The sequence below is a fragment of the Neopelma chrysocephalum genome, unplaced genomic scaffold, assembly GCF_003984885.1.
Source record: "Neopelma chrysocephalum unplaced genomic scaffold, ASM398488v2 Primary Assembly neopelma1_76, whole genome shotgun sequence".
Classification (NCBI taxonomy): Eukaryota; Metazoa; Chordata; class Aves; order Passeriformes; family Pipridae; genus Neopelma; species Neopelma chrysocephalum.
Genome location: NW_020897737.1, coordinates 10016715 through 10036437, shown reverse-complemented (window position 1 = coordinate 10036437; position 19723 = coordinate 10016715). Strand labels below are relative to the sequence as shown.

Here is a 19723-nt window from a genome sequence, read left to right as displayed (position 1 = left end):
CTTTGTGCCCTGTATATGTATTTCGAATTTCCAGTGAGCCTATATAGCAGCAGGAACACATAAGCACTACCAGCCACTCCGTGGCATATTCCAGGGCCCTTCTTCAACAGGCCTTTCTGCCAAGTCAGCTCTCCACAGCGGATACAAGTGTCCAGATATTGAGGCTTCTTGGAAACCAGGTAAGCTTTGGCAAACAGGTATGCAATGCCTAAGAAAAGAGCAGTGAGATTATCTTTTGTAGCAAGGACGCTAAGGGTTTCATAGAACACTTAAGAAAATAAAGATTAATACACTAAAAAACTGCAGTCTCATGCTCTGCACATGTCAATGTTACCTCTGTATGCTAAATGTGGAGGGAGGAGTATCTGGTACGATTAAAAAGCATATGGCAAGATGTACTTACCCATTCCCTGTGACAATATTTTCAATACATCATTGAATTTCAGGGTTTACTCTAAGATTCCCAAACTTTTATCAATTTAAAACAGCAGTCACATTTTTGCCTTTAAAACAGTAAACTCTTAGCACCGTCTTCTACTATTTCCAAATCCCCATTCACCTCACCTACTTACACTGGTAGAAACACAAGGATGGGCAAGATAATTTCCTACATTGGCAACAGATAATTTTTTTTACTAAATGAGAAAAAGAAACTAATTTTTTCCCCAGTGGGGCCCATACTGCTTTATTCTAGTTATATACAGCTATGCAAAAAAAAAAAAAAAAAAAAGCTATTTGGCTTATTTTTAGAGGGCATTTAAATAAATTAATCATAATAAAGTTTGGTAGGCAAAAGCTGTTTTTACTGCACTTAATTAGAGTGTCATTGTTACCAAGACAATATCCCTCGTTAGCAATAAAATTCTGCCTGGAGGTAAAGCAGCAGTTTCAATACACAGCATTACTTGCCAAAATTGCTGACAGACATCAGCCTCACCTCATGAACCCAAACTAAGGATTGATTTTGTTTTTCTGAAAAGAAGTTTTATATGCATTACTTTAAAAAAAAATGCCTCCTGCTAGTACAAACTATACTTCACATGAAAATACTTTGGTCAAATTATGCATTATCCATATAACAAGTGCAGCTGAAACTTTGATTCTGACAGGGGAAAAAAGAGGTATTCCCAAGTCCTTCACCAAACTCATGGATGTGTCTGTATCTGTGTTCTTTCACATAACATTTTCCTTTCCAGCCACATGCTGTCTTTTGACTCAGCTGTACCAGTCTTTGAGGTCTTATGAATGGGAGCAAAAGCAGGAAACAGGATCACCAGAACTCTTTCAGCTGTGATCACCCATGCTTTTAAGGCAGAAAATATCCCTCTTGTTCCAGCTACTTCAGCAATAAATAAAACACTGTGAACTGGAAGAAGACGTCTAGATAGTTTGCCTGCATCTCCTAAAAGGTCAAAACCGGTCAAATTTAACCTGAGATTATCTTCTACATGGAATCACCTAATGTGAAAAAGCAATGTGATCAGCATCTGGCTATTCAAAGCATCAATGGGAAAAGAACCTGGAGCTCCATGACACCAGTGCACAAGCTCATTCTCCCGCTCGATCGTCTCCCCCAGCTCAGGAGGCCAGTTGCTGTTCTGTTCCTGGTCCATAAGGAAATCCACACTCTGCCACACAAGCTCCTGATCTGCTGGCTGCAGGTACTCATAGTAGGAGAGCAACATCTGAAGGATTGACGAAAGCCCATGAGCTGCACCTGTAGAGAACAAAAGCAATCAAATTAGAGGGTCCTACCTCAACCTCTTGGCAACTTTCCCTTGGGATTGATTTCCTTGTCAAGCTCATAGTTCCTTCATGTTCTTTATGCATGTTACAACAGTGCTTAGAATAAAAGATATTTTACTACTTCTGTAATTTCCAGTTCCTCCAGCTTTGCAAAAATATATATGAATTTTTTCTGCTCTCACTAGGATATGACTGAAACTCAGTGCATGAAGTTAAACTGAACCTGAACTGAAATTCAAATTGAAACTGGGCCATAAATGGGTATTCTCAGTTCCTGACTGACAGTACCAGCCAGCTAAAACCTAAATTTCAGTGCAAGAACTGTCTGTACCTGCCAGGGTCTGTGGCACACACACAACTCAGTGACTTCTCCTGCTGGTCGCCTGCCAGAGAACTCGTTAATACATGCAAATACTTTCTGCATATTGTACCTCGAGGACCTTGCCAAGGAGCTGCTCAATGGCCTTTCCCCACTGCTTCAGATGAGTTGAAGCTAAAACTGCTCTCGATGGGCAGGACCTGACCACACGTCTGAGTTGCACTGCTACAGCCCAAATCGCTCAGCAAGTCCCTGCATGGCAACAGCAGCTTACAAAAACATCCCTGACTGTTCCCTTGGGTAACCTGCTCCACACAGACATGGGCACCTCTTGCTGCCTCTGTCTGGCAAGGTAGATTTACCAGGGCAGAAAGGAGAAGAGGGAATGAAGCTGCTCCCTGCTGTCCCCTGGTGCAGCACAGGCACCTCTTGTGTTCCCCAGTGCTCGGCAGCATCAGTCCTTCCCTCCAGCTCCTCGCCCCCCTTAGCAGTTTTAGGAGGTTGGATGGATCAGGAGAAATCCCACACTATAGGTTTTATGTGTTTTATTTCTGAAGTGCCTACTAGCTCAGCATCTACACACAGCATCACTCTCAAAGCCGTTGGTGTGTTTTACTCACCAAGATACTCTGTTCCGTAGTAGGAATACATGAGTGGAAATGGTTTCCTCTTCTTCAGTGCATACTGTTTTCCTGATTCTAGTATGGCCAGGCAAATTGATTTTATTTGTGCTGGGGTCAGCACCTAAACAGAAACATCAAACAAACATCAAGTCTATTATAATAATTTAATTTTTTAAGACATTTTCCAGGACTCTGCTTTTTTGCTGGTGCACAAGACAAAGTATTGTCTTTAATCTTATGAGCATGCTGTAATGTACATCATTATTAAAAGTTCCTTACATAACACAGTCAATTTACATAATGATTCTCAAAAACAGAGTTTCATCCGGAAGGGAATGTCAAACATTTAGCTGCACAGATGAGGGGAAAAGAGGCCCACTAAGAGCTTTTCCTTCCCAAAGATCCTGCAGTCTGGGACCAGACAACAAGCAGCAGGCAAGCTGCAGAACAGCAGCCCCCAGACTGGAGGAAGAGATGTTAGGATAAGACAAAGACTAGAGAAGTTGTGTTACAGGCTTTATTAGGACACACCAAGCTAGACAGATTTTTCTACAGACAAGATAAAAAAAGAGGAAGCAAAGAGGAGGGTACCAGACTTTATTGAAAATCACTATTATGTGCATGGGTTAAGAAACATCTTAGTAAAAAAATCAGGCTCTCTTACTTCAAGAAGATGCTGTGAAAAATGAAGTGCAGGACAGGTTTCTATGAAGATAGGTTAGCTATGCTTATGGGGCTTTATCATTGTGAACAGGTCAACGCTGCCTTTATTGCAGTCCTAAGAAATGACTAATGCCTTACTCTTAGTGGTGTCAAAAGTAAGACTGATAAATCATATATTTCACCAGACATGAATTTTTCCAAGTTACTGACCTAAAGCCTTCAGTGAAGGAACAGTTTTACAGGTTTTTAACTGCACCTCTATTTATATGCAATTCACTGCAATCTTTGGCAATTTCCTCTGTGTCAGCCCCACCTGCACATTACTAACCAACACCTTAATTGAAGTAGTGTTTTGGCTTTAGGGGAAAGTCTATATGGCAGCAGTACTTAAAAGAAATATATTTCAAATTATGAAAAGAGAACTGAGAAAAAAAAAAGGCAAAGTGAGACAGGAAAAAAAAAAGAAAAAGGCTGCACAAATAGTCTTGACAAGATAAATGGTAATCCTAAAACTAACGGGAATATCAAGGTGATGTCTTTGAAGTGTTTCTGAACTCATTGGGGTTTCATATGATTTGTATTATCATAGGATTTACAATTACTTCTTCAGTTAAAAAGTTTAAAAAATACTGATAGCATTAAGTATGGAGGCAGCATATGTTATAAACTATGTTCTCTCATTTGGCACGTAAAAGATGCTACAGAAAATTAATGTCACCTAAAACTTGTCTGAAAACTAATGGCTGAAAAATTTTATTTGTCTGTCTCACCTTGCTCCCTGATAACAAGGGATTTTATTATAGCTGCTCCAAATGGCTATGATATTTATACCCTGGAGAACAACCTACTTCTGATCTTCGTTAGTGTTCTTTAATGTTGCTGCAGTAGAAGTAAATAAGCCATTAACATCTGGAGACTTCACTCATTTTCAGTCATTTTTAAATTAATCATTTTAGCTTCACAGAATTTAAAGAAACGGTTTAAATCCTAAGCAAATGAGGAGAGCAGAGACATGGGGAGACACAGTGAATTCTCTCCAGAGCTTTCATTTTAATATCTGCCAGTTTGAGACCTATTCCTCCAGACTCCATACCTTCCTTGTAAAACCATTAATAAGGTAACCCAGTAGAAATAAACGTGAAGGATAAAGTCTCCTAATGGTAATTCTGGAAGGCAAAGGTACACTGGTTAGAAAAATCTTAGTTCATTTTCCCTGTGTAGTGATCCCTTTACTTAATATTAACAACTAGCTTTCAATACAGACCACGTTTTGCTAAGCTTATTGTTATGTTCCCCACATTTAATTTTTAAATGGAAATAATGTCTATTTTAAAATGCTGGTTGTGTATTTTAAATGCATATAAACTTCTACCCAAATCCAGCCTTCCACAATGCTGCATAAAGAAGGATCAGTTCACTGTTTTTTAATATAAAGCAAGTGTAAAAAGTCAAGCACTTAAGCAGTATAAATACTTAAGTGTATACACAGTATACCCTTTTGCCTGGTATAATGAAATATGCTAATGAATATCACCTCTTTTTCAGAATGCAAAAGCAGCCCACACAAAAAGCCAGATGAAAAATGATATTTACAATCGTGATTAGAATGGATGATAGAAATCAACCCACCTGATCCACTTCTACATTACCAAAGAAAATGGCAAAGAAAATTATGTGTGTATCCGGAAAACAACCTTATTTTTTGGCTAACTACAAAATTATCTCTTAACAAATGCCTCAATCCACAATCATTGTAGGGCTGCTGCCTGTTTCCAAAACCACTTAATTAAGAAGTATTTGTATTTGCTCCTTATTCTAGGAAATGGTTGGCTAGAACAGAAACCCTCACTTAACCATAATTATTAGTGGCCTGGCAAAGTCTGAATAATCAGAAATCACATTTAAGATCTCCCTTGACTTGCTATATTTTATTTCAACCAATTCTGTCCTAAAACCTTCTCAGATTTCTTTCACCTTACCAAGAAAAGAAAATTGTGACTTGTCTCTGTATGCTCCCTCACAGTATCTTTAATAAAACTGCTAAATCTTACAACCAAAACAACAATCACAGAATACATTAATCATAGCCACCGATGATGTAGCTGTGGTTCTACAGAGTTCATTTTCATTTCAGTGTAGTCACAATGCCTCCTTGCCCCTGGGAATTACTGAAGCAATATGTTTAATTAGGAACAGAAAAGAAATAGACTGATCATCCTCAAGGCTTTGAGAATATAAATTGCATATTGATATCACGTCCTCTGGAGCTGTCAGATGCTTTGATGAAGAATAAAGCCAATATGAGAATACGCTACCTAGAAAAAAAGTCATGCTTGAGATAGATACATCTTTTGAGAAACTTCTTGAATGTCATTTAGTGTAAGCATAGGTAAAATTATTCTTTATCCTGTCAGTACTTAGCCAAAAGACTACTGACACTAAGAGATATATTGTTGGTGCTTTAAAACTTCAGCCAAGTATTTTTGCACTTTTAAAGACATCACAAGCTGTCCTATCATAGAATTACAGAACAGTTTGGGATGGAAGGCACCTTAAAGACCATCTAGTTGCAACCGCCCGCCATGGGCAGGGACACCTTCCACTAGAGCAGGCTGGACAAAGCCCCATCCAGCCTGATCTTGAACACTTCCAGGGCTGTGAACTTCTCCACCACGACCTGTTTCAGTGCCTCACAGTGAAGAACTTCTTCCTAATAGCCAGTCTAAAGCTGCCTTCTTTTAGTTTAAGGCCATTCCCTCTTCTCCTGTCACACCTGCCTTCTTAAGCTTTCAGCTATTTGACAAACACATATAAATTATACATGTTCCTTTTCCAGGTTAAGTATAGGTGGTCTGTCCACTTTAGTCAAAACTGGTGATTTTGTCTCAATTGATGTTAGAAATGTTCATTTTAGTCTCCTCAGTAGATTGAAGTTTGGAATACATGCATTCCATGTTTCCCCCGCAATTTCTGTATCAGTAGGTTGGTGGAGTCCTTTATTTTCTGTTTTATGTCATTGCCCACTGATTCTGTGTGCTGTAAATAACTGGTTTGCTCACACAGGTGACAGCTATATTCCCATGTACCTTTTACTTTAGGCACAACACTTAGGAAGCACTGTAATACTTAGTATTTGTACTACTGTCTGTGCCTAGGAGCCCAACCTACAGTAAAAAAGCCACTGTGATTGTTTTTAAAGTCTCTCCATTTTTCTCTTGTGCCACTGCAGGCAATATGCCTTTTCTCATTAAGGCATTCCACAGTTTTGTGAATTATTTGAGGCAGATACTTCATTCAGTAAATCCCTGTTAAATCCCAGCAAGGAAGTGCTATGTCTGCAGCAATCACAGAACACTATCCATCCTTTTTTGTTGTTAGAAGTCTTTCTCAACCTGAGATTGTTTAGTTGGAAGAGAATGATTTCACAACTCCTTTTAATCTACTAGGAGAGATTTTGCAATGTATCAGTTATGACAATGCCCAGCTCTAAATATGTGTTTTGATTGTAGACACAGATCTTGACCTTGAGGATTAGGAAGTAAAAAACAGGACTAGCTCTTCTTTGTTTCTGATTACTGTAACATTTTCAGCAGTTCATCATTCCTTGTACAAGCCCCTTGGCTCATGCTTTGCCTTTTGAAAACCACTGCTACATTGCACTGCACAATGTACTGAGTATACTTGATGACTGTAAGCTTTTAATTCTCTTAAAAGAGCTGTATTTATTTTCTTAGAGCTCTTTCCTGTATGTAACTGAAGGCATTACTGAAGCCAAGTATCATTTTGATGGATGCACATATGCTTTTAGGAGGTAACAGCTACACTTATATTATTGTGGAAAAAACCTTCCTCTATGCACGTAAAAACACTTTAATATGCACCTAACACATCAAACCTCTCTGTCACACTTCCAAAAAGCCATTTGTATGAATTTGATCAGACACTTTTTCTGATGCTGTACAAAGTGTCAAAATAACCTGAAGAAAATGGATCAGTCTGCAAATAACAGTTTTGCCATCAGTCTCCTATGCCGGTAGCCCAGCAGAGGGAGCTTGTGAATTAGTTATAAGAACCAAAAGTTCTGGAAAAAAAAGGTATACATGTTTGTGTTCAGCAGGACAGCTGACTCAAGCAGAAGGATGATGGAGCCAACTTGGTAATTTAGTGATACCTTACTGTATTGTGTGATGTTTAAGTTCACTCCTTAAGCTTCATCTTTTTCTGCCAAAGACAGGGGCTGGGATTGTTCAGGGGTCTTTCCATGCAATGTCATGGCCAGTTTTTTTCTCATATTAACAAAACTACATGACTGTGTGTAGACTCAGGACAACTGCTAGTATTATTCTTCCAGCTCACTGGAGAATGCTACTTGACTGCAATCTTGAGTAAATCAGACTTCCCTCTGGATCCCATTGGTATTGCTTGTTTTTAACATGTAAATTTTGGGGGGGGATTGAGGCTTGCCCTTTGCCTCAGCGGCATGAAAACAGCAATGTCAGTTATTGCTGTCTTGTTTTGTGGGTCACTAATCATGAGTCCAATCAGAAACTTAAGGCTGCTTTTATTCCTGATGAATCAGATTACTGGTAAAGAAGACAATGCAGAACTTCTGTTAATGCTAACAGTGTAAAAAATTTCCACAGGTCTCAATAAACCCATAAAATTCTGCTGCTAAACTTGTCCTTCAGAAGGGGAATGTGAAGTGTTGTGGAAAAGGATGGAGCAGAACTGTTACTGTAGACAGGAGGCTGTTTGAGAGCAGCTGGTGCTGCTACACAGTTGGCCCAATGCACTGAGCATCTCTAATCATTGTGTGTGTCAGCTTCGACTGGAGAGTTTCAAAGCAAAACCAGCAATTGGCCTTTTGTGACAGCAACAATAGTCAGGTCTTTGGTGCATCTCCCCACACATACACATACACTCTCTCTTGTGATTGCCTCTGATGGGCATTTTGATTTGTCCTACGATAAGAAGACCAGGTCGGAATTGCAGGTGGGAATTGCAGGAGTGCCCAGTTGGTCTGACCTCCAGCAGCATTTTATACTGTTTTGCAGGACCAAAGCCAAACACCATCATCACAGCTCCCACCTCTCTGGAATGCATTCATTTTGTGAGCATCTGGACATTTCCTCCTGCAATTCCCACCTAGTATCCTTACCTTAGGACAATTCTCACTTGGTGTTTGTATCTTAGGACAAATCACAATGCCCAGCAGAGACAGGGGCAAGGGAGAGAGAGGGTGTGTGGAGTGGGAGGATGCACAAAAAGACTCAACCTTTCTTCAAGCTCCCCCTATCCTGGGTCAATGAAGAGAGAGAGAAAACATTTCTCCCAGTTATGCTCAGGCCCCAAAATCTTTCACTCTAATGCACCAGGGTCTGGCTGGATACAACTATGCAGTTCTAATGCAGTGGTTCTCCTAGGTCTTGGGAAGGAAACAAGAAATCCCCATCACTATCATAAAGTAGGGAATCACAACCCCCCTGCTCTCTGCTGCTGGAGAATTGAAGCAGGAAGGATTTCAGAGCAGTTCTGATAACCACCACGACTGAGAAGGTTTCAGGCTGAGTATTAAGAGCTTAGGTCCTGTTCAGCCAAAAGTGTCTGGTCAACAGCAAAGACAGCAGGGAATTTCTCAGGAGGACAAGTCCTATCACAGAAGAAGAAGTGAGGTACCCTGGGATGCACTCCTGTGTTGAGGCTTTCGAATGGCAGCTGTCTGCACCCCAGCTGTGTGTTCTCTACTGCCTAGTAGAGGGTTAGAGTTACCACAGAGAGCCGACAATTTAATTTCAAGCATCTCTCCCTAGAATTGCACCCAAATTCAAGAGCATGAATTGAAAAGCATGTTTAAAAACAGTAAAAAGATTTGCAAATTAATTGAGAAACAAGCCCGGTACTGCTTGGAGAGGCTTCTTCTTACAGAATTCTACCCCAACGTTTTTCAACAGGCACATAAAATTCTTTTTTTCCTTTATTATTATTATTCTTCACTGTCCTCCCAGTGCATGGCTAAGCAATTTTGGGGACAAAGACCCTGGGAACTGGGTGATCAGTGATCAGCTTTCTGTGAAACAAATGCTTGTTTGGAGCTCCCATGTGTCAACCACTCCTCCACCAGACTCTGGAGCAGCTTAAAAGAGCTGCAAATATGTGGGAGATTAGTGCCGCAGGGGTACTGCTTTCCTTCCATCTATTCTCCCCTCACAGGCAGGAGGAAGATTATTCATGTAGAAGCCATCAGTGGGAAAACCTTTGACTCTGCTTAGTCCCAGTCAGAATGTACATCAGTACATGAGTCCTGCAATTATCTGATGCCAAAACTGCAGTGAGGAGCTGTCAGTTCCTGAGGGGAGATCTATCCTTCTGCACTCTAGAAACCTGTCCCTGACAATTCTGCATTATGATGACAAACATCTTCTAAGCTGGGCATCTTGCACTCTTGTTTGGGTAATAGGCAGCACAGTGTGCTGTAGCTGTGCTGCCCCAGGATCCCATCCCATTTTTTACACTACTAAGCAAGGAACATCTGCTCTGTCTCTGTATATTGGGTCATCTTACTTCCCTATAACAGCAGGTCTGCTGGTTTATTGGAAGTGAATCCACACCTTCATCTGTTCCACAGACATTTCTTGTAGCAAAGCTGTCCTGGTGTTTGAACTGGTTGATGTATGCACCATATGCAGAGGCATAAGAAGTATTATCCATTCTCTCAGCTCCAGAACAACAGGAAACAGGATTCATCATATAGCCTTTGCAAAAGATAAAAACATTGTAACCATGAATGACTGTCCCCAAACACTGCAGGAACCATGGCAGTGCCTGTAGTCTAAAATAAAACATGATGCAAGTCCAGTTTAATTGGACACCACCGTTTGCTGCTAGAAACTTAAGCAGACTGCTTCTTGGGAAAATGAATTTATTAGTGTCTGTACACAGGTCAGCAAGAGATGGGCAGAACTTGATCTCAGGTCAGTAGGTAAAGGCTAACATTGTTCAAAGGGAAGCTGACCTAGGTTTGGAGTTCTACAAATGAAAATGGTAACTGTGTCTAGAAAACAAAATAAGCTGGTAAGCCATATTTTAAGATGTCCTGGAGGTTTCCAGAAAGAACTGGGCATTTCCATTCCTTCATTCTTTTGCTTCATCTGTAAAAGGGAGCACTCAGCATCAGACAGGGCACTGATCAAATAAAATGTAATGCATTTACTTCTGAGGAGTACAAATGTGCAACGAGAAATGTTCATGCCAGAACTTCTTAAGATTATGACTTGTACAGCTGCCAAGTTTGTGAAGACACAGTTAACTTTGAAGGTGCCACTAAATACAGAAGTGAAATCAGGTACTCGAAAGCACTATTGCAAGTGGTAAGAGGAAACAAGGACATCTCTGACACATCTCCAAAATTTAAGCTCTGAGAAACTTTATCTTGTTTTCTATGAGAAACTGATAATACCTGTGAAGTTCCTTTAAACTGACATTTGGTTAAGAAAGACAAAGGGACAAGAACACTGTGTATCATCACTTCACAATTAACAAAACTTTACTACCATAGTGATGTCTCCTGGTGGTGATTATGTCCTTGGTGGCTGCCCGGTATTTCTTGTCTGAGTTGGGAACGGCCAGCTGGGTGTTACATGGCAAAAGGTGGCACAAAACAGAGACAGAGTGGCCTAACTGGCCTTGGGAGAGAGGGAAAGGGAGTAAAGAGAGAGGAAGAGAGAGAGGTGAAAGAGCTCCTGTGCCCTATAGGATGTGTTAACAGGCTATGTCTGAAGAGAATGGTCTACATCCAAATTCAGTGTGGTACTGGGCTGGAGAAAACAAGTCAGTGGTTTATATACAGCATATTTGGATGATTAAAAGTTTTTCTACTGCCCCCTTCACTGAGGTATCTCCCTGACCAAATTACTGCACAGAACCTGTATGATCACATCACCTTTCCTCTATTTTCTATTTTATTGTAAGCGCCATTCTCATGCTGCAATTGTATATAACATTCACTTTTTTCAGCAACAGTGTTTATGTTGTTCATCTGAGATTGCCAAGAAAAGAAAAATAAAACTAAGAGATTACACTGAAAGCAACTACGTAATACAATAAATAAGAAGTACAGGATGGGGACATGGAAAGATTGATTGCTGGTTCCTTGAGAATATCTCCAAGGATGCTCATCGTTCAATTCATCTTAAGTAACACCATCATCTTAATCACTCAAAGTGATGGAAAAGAGCCTTTTTAGTCTCATACAGCTTTTTTTTTTCTTTTCAATTTGTCAAAGTCATTTCACCTATTAGATGATTAATATGGCTTTTAATATCAAAATCCTCATTGACCTGAATGGGTCATTGACCTGAATGGGGAAGGGAGGGGAGAGAGGGTTGTTACTCCTGGCAAGTATTATATAAGAAATGCTGTAAGTTTTACCACTTGGTTACGGTTTCTATGCCGTGTAATTATTCTTGTAAATTCTTGTTATTCCATGTCTTCCCAGTAACACCATGGGGCTGGCTCAGAGTCTGTTGAAAGTGATAACAACTGTGTCTGATGAGGCCTTTAAAGGCTGAGACTACAGGAACATGGCTTACCTGACAGAGTAAAATGCTGACCCTGCTTGCAGAAGCTGAGTAGAGAAACCTAACAGATACAGCTGAGCAAATATCTAAATGTTCAAGGACTGATCCTGCTCTCAGTTTAGTCAGTTTGGAGGGAACTGACCAGCACATGCGTTGTCATTCATTGCTCCAAACCAATGTGGAGTGCATGACTTACACACAATGGGAGTATTTGGGGGTTTTAATCACTTTTTTCCAAGGATGTGCACACTCTATGCCTCTATTGAATAAAGCTGCACTTATAAGCAATTCTCCCTGGCACTCTGAAAGAATTGTGCTTCATGTCAACAAATATTCTCATGAAGACTGTCTCCTGTGACGAGCCAGGCAATGCATTGTCTTCTATATCTAAATGAAAGAGACTAAAAATTTCACTTGAGGTATGAGGCACCACTCCCCTGAGGAGAGAATTTCAAATATTGGTCTCTAGTTTGTGTTGAGGCAGAGCTTTACACTCTTGCTGTGAACCTTTGCTCCTGCAAATACATTGTTTGAAGAATTAAAATAAAATGAAGAAATCTGAAGAACTAAAATAGCAGTAAAATGAAAGATTGCAGTTTATACACCCACCAGCAAACTGCACTGGATCAAATTGTGTCTGATCTTGCTCGATATTCAGTTTAACAGGAATTCATTTGCCTTTCAAGCAGTTATAATAGGTCATGGTTCACAGATGCAGCTGTGAACTGTTTTCCAGGCGGAATTTTTTCTGTCAGGACTACAGGATTTGGCCTGGAGCACACCTGTCAAAAACATTTTATCACTTTTCAGCTAATCAAATATTACAATGTAAGCAGTTGTACATCCATTTAATTTTACATATGAAGCGGCTTGCTGGGTATCATAACTTTATTTCTTCCTCCTTTTTTGGCATCCTTGGTGTTTTATTTAACCATTGCTGACAGGCAGCAACTCACAAAATATGCCAGGGCCATTTGAAATCCAGAAGACAGAGACTTCATTCTATACATTATTAAGCAGCCTTATATTTTTTTCCTCTTTACGTTAAAGATATACTACATTTCTTATCTGTCATCATCCTCCAGTCCTTTTATGTTCCTCATGCAACAATTCCCAGTCTACTTCAAATGCCTTTAGGTTTGTTTTTCCAGTGTTCAGACCTCCTCCCTCTGTACAAGTGAACGTGCGTCATTCACAGGCTCACCAAAGTAAATAAGAAAACAGCCATGACTCCTCAAAGCCTCATTGCAGAAGTGTTAGAACCAAAAAAAATTGATGGGGGAGGAGGGGCTACAGAAAGTAGCATTTGGAAAGCTATCCATGAAAGACTTGATGGCTTCTTATTGTTAAAACTTGCAGAGATAAGCTATAGAAAAGTAAAATAGTATTCTTTTCTTCATTTGTTTCTAATTAAGGTTCGAAAAGAGAACAGGGTTGTTACCAGCATTAGAGGCTCCCAATCACAAGGCTTTCAGCTGTGGGTTTTTTTCCCCTTTTAAAACCAATAAAAACTTGGGCTTTCATCTTAACGTGCTACCTCGGGATGCACAGAGTGCCCTGATTGTGGCTGTATAATACATGTACATTTTTAACAGTTCAGTACCTTTGAGGAGTCCTTGACCTTCTCAAAATCCTACACTCATGGAAGAAAAAAACTAAACTATATGTGACAATTTGCATAGTGCTGTGAACAGCTCAGTGAAAATCTCTGCTCAGTGTATCACAGCTCTGTAGAAAGCAAACAGAAAGTGTTAGGATGCATGGGAGTAATGCTGAAATGATTACTTTAGCAGTATTGTTTTGTTCTTTCTTCTGATAATTCTCCAGGTCTGTTCTCTCGTTATTAAAATAAAACAAAATAAAACTACCAAAAAAAAATCAAGTAGAAACAGGTATTTTAGAGAAGGTATTTAAGAGATTCTCCTAAGTGAAGCTAAAAGGATGGCAACATTTATTTTCTGGACAGGAGGTAATTAATGAGTTAAAGAATATAAAGTTATTTCATCTTCCAATGTCAAGAAAAAAATGATAGCTTATAAAAAGCTGCAAGTTTAAAGACAAAGTATCTTTCTGTACAGCCAAGACTCAAGTAAGCCAGAGAAATTATTTCTGCAAAATTTAGCTAAGTCCACTCTCACTGTGGAATTTTAACAAACCAACTGAACCTTAAGATGAGAATTTTTAGGAGGATTTTGGCTTAACTGCCGGAAGTGTTCCACTACTGCAACTGAATTAAATAAGAATTCTTCAGAGTCTGTGTTGCTTAAATAAATAATTTATCACCTTTCAACTCATCAAATATTTCAATGTAAGAACATTTATTCTTGACAGATGTTGCAAGGCTAAATCTTACAATCAACTCCCAGAACTCAGCCCACCAATTCTGGATGAAAAATAAACTCTTGTGCTTCAGAGCATAAAGTCAGTCCTTAAAAAACGCAGCTTAGGCATGTTACAGAAAACACATTTCAAAATTAGCTTCCACAGACATTTGTGCATCTACTCTGAGTCATCTAGTACTGGTACAAGATATTAAACCAGATGGAGCATTGGAAACAAATCTTGAAGAAGAAAGATTTGTTTGTATACTACAGTACTCCTCACTGCAAACAAGGGGAAGCATCCAACTGTTTGGACAATGTCCATGCTGTACTGTATGTACACAGTTTGAAAACTGTTATTTAAACCTGTTCTGCAGTTAGTGCGCCTCTGCCATGTAGGAACAGTATCCTTCCATGCTGACACCATGGGTGACAAAGAAACAAGAGTGACTTGGGAGCCTAGAGTTTGGGGCACTTCCCTCCCGGCCCTGCTCTGAAGAATATTTGAGTATTTTATATCAGTAATTTCAATCAGAGGGAGTATTTTATATAAGTAATTTCAATCAGAGGTGCAATAAGAGAGACTTGCTCTAGCCATCAGCACACACTCAGCTTAGAGGCATCAGCTTAAATTCTTGCAGTGTGTCAGAAAAAGAAGGGATGTGAATTTGAATTGCCAGGTTAGTGATGAAATCTCAAGGTTATTGCACATAAAAAGGAAGAGACTATGACCCCCACTTGTACTGCAATTTGCTTAGAGCCCATTTGGTCTTGAAAACTGTAGGGTGACAGGAGGTGAACACATTCTGTCCTTGCCACTGGGAAAAGACAGGATGCTTAGTTTGCTTTTACTCCATAGCAGGTCAGACCCTGCTTGGGGGTCTGTGAGAAGAGCACCTTCAGCAAACTGGGAGAGATGAGCTTGGTGGGATGTACTCCCCAGCTGCAGCTCTACAGCCTCCTTTGGAGGTGAGTTTTGGCAGGTGAGATGAAGAGCAAATGGCCACTGCTGTGGGAAGATTGGGAGGAGTTGCATAAACGCCACGGAGAAAAGAGAGCACTATAAATCTGTACCAGAGCTCCATGGATGGTGAGTGGTGTGGTGTAGCTGTTGGCTTATGGATTTTGGCATGGCTTATATGACCCAGAACACAGAACTCTCAGGTTTTGCACACCTGTCAAAAGATGCCCAGCAGACTTCCAGGGCACAAACCAGGTGCCTTGGACTCTGTTGGATGGTACAGCTGTACAGGCAGTCCAAAATTTCACTGACCTTCTGAATGCCATGCTGTGTTAATTTCTACGGGTACTGGTTATGCCTTCTCATTTATATTAGCTGCTCATTCCCATGGGGAATAAATGCAAAGGAATGTAATGGTAATTTACATTAAAGTAAGTGCAGAGCACTGATGTGCTCTCGTGTTACACCCGGTGTACAAGCAGTGATGCAGCACAAGTGCAGACTAATCTAACACTCATATGAACTGGGTACATGAGGAACTCAGGCCCTATCATGTCCAGCTTACTCGAGTCTCAGTTTCTTCCTAACATACAGGATAAGTATTACAGATATTTCTCCCCAGATACATGTGCTTCCACCGCTAAAAATAAACCTTGTTTTAGCTCATTTTTTAATTTCCTGAGCTGTTTTCATACTTTGCCTCTGCCTGTGCATGGTATTTGGCACTTGTCTCGGTTTAAAAGCCAAAGCAATTCTTATCCAGAGAGCTGCCTCTTCTGGATCATTAATGAAGATAGTAAATAAGGCTGGTTGCTACATCAGTCCCTTATTAGTAGTTATGATTAGCTTTGCTTTTTGGTCTTTCAGCCAATTCCAAATCCACAACATCCCCACCCAAGCCAGCATGAATTAAGTTTTCAAAGAAGATTATCTTTGACACCGCATCAAAAGCCCTATTCAAATGTAAACAAGGTATTGGCTACTGCCCTTTCATCAGCCACTAATTTTATAATTCTGTTATTTACAACAAGTAATACTGCTTGTCTTGAAAGACTTCTTTATTCTAAGTCATGTTGCTTTATATGCAGTTCTACTATGCAGATATTTGAGACGTGACACACAGAGGTATATCTAAATATTTGTGGCCGAGGAACAATGTGGCTACCTGTGAAATTAGTTAAATTAGGTAAACACCACAATGTTAGCATCATTCACAGGCTAACAAAGGCATAAATTAGTCACTTTAAAGTAGCACCAGCAGTGCCTCCAAGCAAAGGGAATTCTAGAGAACTCCATGCTGGCATCATGCCACTTCTACTTTGTGTGATGATCTGCAATTTGTGCCATGCCAATAAGCTACTGAATAGAAATATCAACTTAAGCTACAGGAATAATGCTGACAACATAATGCAGGAAAACCAGATGAAGGTGATCAAGTCCTCTGAGTCATCTAAATTTTACCCTATCCTTAGACTGTGGTAGCAGCCTGATGTAGTAAAAATCCTGATGTTCTGTATGTGGCTCCCAGATACTCCAAGGCACATCGACAAGACAGTTCTGATGCAAAAGACAGTAACAAAAGAGTTTCCAGTGGCATACAGGGCCATTAGCATTGCTTGGAAATATGCCCACAACTCCAAATACAATTCAAGTCATATTTCAAATACAGACAGTCTCTTATAATTCAATACTGCCACATTTCAAGGGCAGAGTGAGAGTCATGGGATTAATTTGAGGAAGCGTGGAATACTGTGCTCCTTAAAATGTGGCTTATTTGGTAAGTAATGGGATCGCCATCTGTACTTTTCTCCTGGTTAAAAGATTGCCATTTGATACTATAATAAAATCAGGAAAATTTTATCAATCTGCCCTTTGTGCTACTTATTCTCAGTTATGACTGTGTGTAAACCAAGCAGACTTTAGGAAAAAGAGACTGCTGTGTCAGAAGGCACAGTTCAGATTACTCTGAGAGTTCAAACCTCACATAGCAAAGAAGAGTAGTAGGAATCACGAGACAAATCATACCACTGCCACCAGTAATAAATATTCACAGCACTTGGCCATTACTTTGCATACATTAACTAACAGGAACTACTATTACCTCATGTTACGCTGTGTTGTTGGTGCCCTGGGAGCACTCAAAGCCATGCTTCCCTTTTGCTGGATTTGTCATTTTACATGACTACTCTCTCCAGCCTCGTGGGAAGAACTGTGTAAACTGAGACAGAAGAGCCCCAGCCAGATATTCCTGGACCTATGGATCATATAATGTGTTTTTCAAGTCAACCTTGCTAAGTCAAACTACTTATATTTAAAACTCTTTGCCAGATGCTTTTCCTACCTATTCTGTGTGCTTAATATTCCAATGCCCTTGGAGTAAAGCAGCTTCACTTCAAGGGCCCAGAAGGACATGGAAATCCTCTGATGCCTTTCTTGCAAAATCTGAAAGAAATCCCACAAAAATAACCTCCCTCATAGCCCTGGCACTTGAGGGGTGTCCTGGCCATCTGCAGACACCAGGAAGAATGTTTTATCACCCCTGGCCTGTAACTCAGCTTTCAGAAGAAGGTTTTGCCTCCTTGCCCTGATGCATCCTTGGCTCCTCACACAGCCTGTGGGACAGGGAACTCTCTTCCTCCACTGGCAAACAGCAACCTGAGGTGTTTCATTAATATGGGTGGTGAGGGGATAAAGTTCCCACAGGCACTGTTAGGGTATTTCTTGTCTCCCTTTAATGGTGGGACATGGTCTATCTCTTACAGACATTTTCACTAACAGATGTTCAGTGCTGCAGGGCTGCAAGGCATTAAGAAGCCTCTGAGCTGCAGCATGCATTAAAACAGCTTTGTTTTTGTTGGGAAAAAAAAATCTTCACGCTAAAGCTCTTCAGATCCACAACCTTCCCGATTACCTGACAGAGCCAGGAACAGTTTTGTCAACCTCAATATTTAGCTATAAGGGAAGACTCTGTCCTTCCCTTCATAGAGCAAAGACTGACAAGGAGGATGCAGCCTGAGTTTGAGGCTCTGTGGCAGAGAGTGGTGCTGAACGGGTCCTTTTGACCCTTCTGGACTTCAGGCTCTTCCCTGCTTCCAACTGCAAGGGCAAAAAATTGCAATCCTTTGCCCATCCAAGGTATTAGGGGGAGTCAGAGGAGATGGGATGGCATTGTGAGCCTGCTTTTGGGGAAAAGAGGCAAATGGAGCAGGAATGACTGTGTGCTTTCTGGGTACTAACTCAGGGATTGCTCAGTCTGGAGAAGAGAAGGCTCTGGGGAGATTTCATCAATGTGTATAAACACCTGGTAGGAGTGAGCAGAGAAGGGCCGGGCTCTCCTTAGCAGTGCCCAGTGAGACAAAATTCTACTTAAATATAAAAAGAAAGCTTTCTTACTGTGAAGGTGGCCCAACACATTTGCCTAGAGAAGGTATAGAGTGGAAATATTAAAAAACAAATGGACACAAGCCTGGGTAACCTGCTCTTGCGGACCCTGCTCTGAGCTGGGGCTGGACCAGAACACCTCCAGAGGTGCCTTCCAGCCTTGGCCATGCTTTGACTCTACAACTGAGCCAAATCCAAATCTAAGTGAGTATGCTGATACACTGGTCAGATAGATCATGTGGATTCAACTCAAAGTTTGACTCAGCTTACCTGTGTGTTATTTTTTTTTAAATTTACCTCACAATATTTGTTTTAAAAAATAAGCAGTCCCACAGTGACTAGAGAATAAAATCAAAATAGGACAAGTGCATTCATACTACAGCTCTGTCTACATTTTGTCTTCTGGATGTGTAGCATTTATCTGAGCATTATTTCCAGGTATTTTTGCTGGCATAATGAAAAGCATGTATGGATGAAAACAGCAGACTAGCATAAGAAAGCTCATGATTGATTCAGCTCTGCAAGACCAAGAACAAGCAAATCAATATTTATTTAAAGAGCCTGAATAAGTTTATTTTGCTGTTCTACTGCTAAGAATTTTGCCTGAGTTCATATTTGACCAACTTAGGTCTGATCAAATTTAAACAGCTACATGTGGAATGTGTATCTTGCGGTCCATTGCTATTATAACTGGAATTTCGACTACTTAATCACACTGGTTTAGCCTTAGAAAACTAAAACAAGTATAGCATTAGCCATTTCACAGATGACAAGAAGAAGAGACAACATTGAGCTTTATCTTTACATTAGCAACAAAAGTAAATCACAAGAACAGACTAAGTTTAACTTCCAGACATTTCTTCAGATTTCAGTTACTCCTTGATTTCTAATGTTGACAACAGAGTTGATTTAACACAGCCCTCTCAAATATCTTCTTCCAACTATACTTCCACAAAAGAACTTTATCACTTCACAGATGTCCCCTGGATATATAATGGCACACCTTGTGTTACAGGGTAGAATAACATATTCCAAGTTTTATTCAGGGAACAAAGGAAAGGAGGTTCTCTAGTTGGCATTAATGACACAAAGCCCCTTCAGCTTTGAAGATTTGAAGAAGCTTCTCATCTTGC

The 19723-nt window shown here is 40.2% G+C and overlaps 1 protein-coding gene across 1 annotated transcript in view; it reads right to left on the bottom strand.

Moving 5' to 3' along the window:
• Nucleotides 1-19723, bottom strand: part of LANCL3 (LanC like 3) — a 37334-nt gene that overhangs the window by 8126 nt on the left and 9485 nt on the right. Inside the window, exons 2-4 of the mRNA XM_027688992.1 lie at nt 2686-2809; nt 1520-1717; nt 1-208 (exon numbers count right to left, since the gene is read on the bottom strand). Of these exons, the coding sequence (XP_027544793.1) occupies nt 1-208; nt 1520-1717; nt 2686-2809 (530 nt within the window). The remainder of the gene's footprint in view (nt 209-1519; nt 1718-2685; nt 2810-19723) is intronic.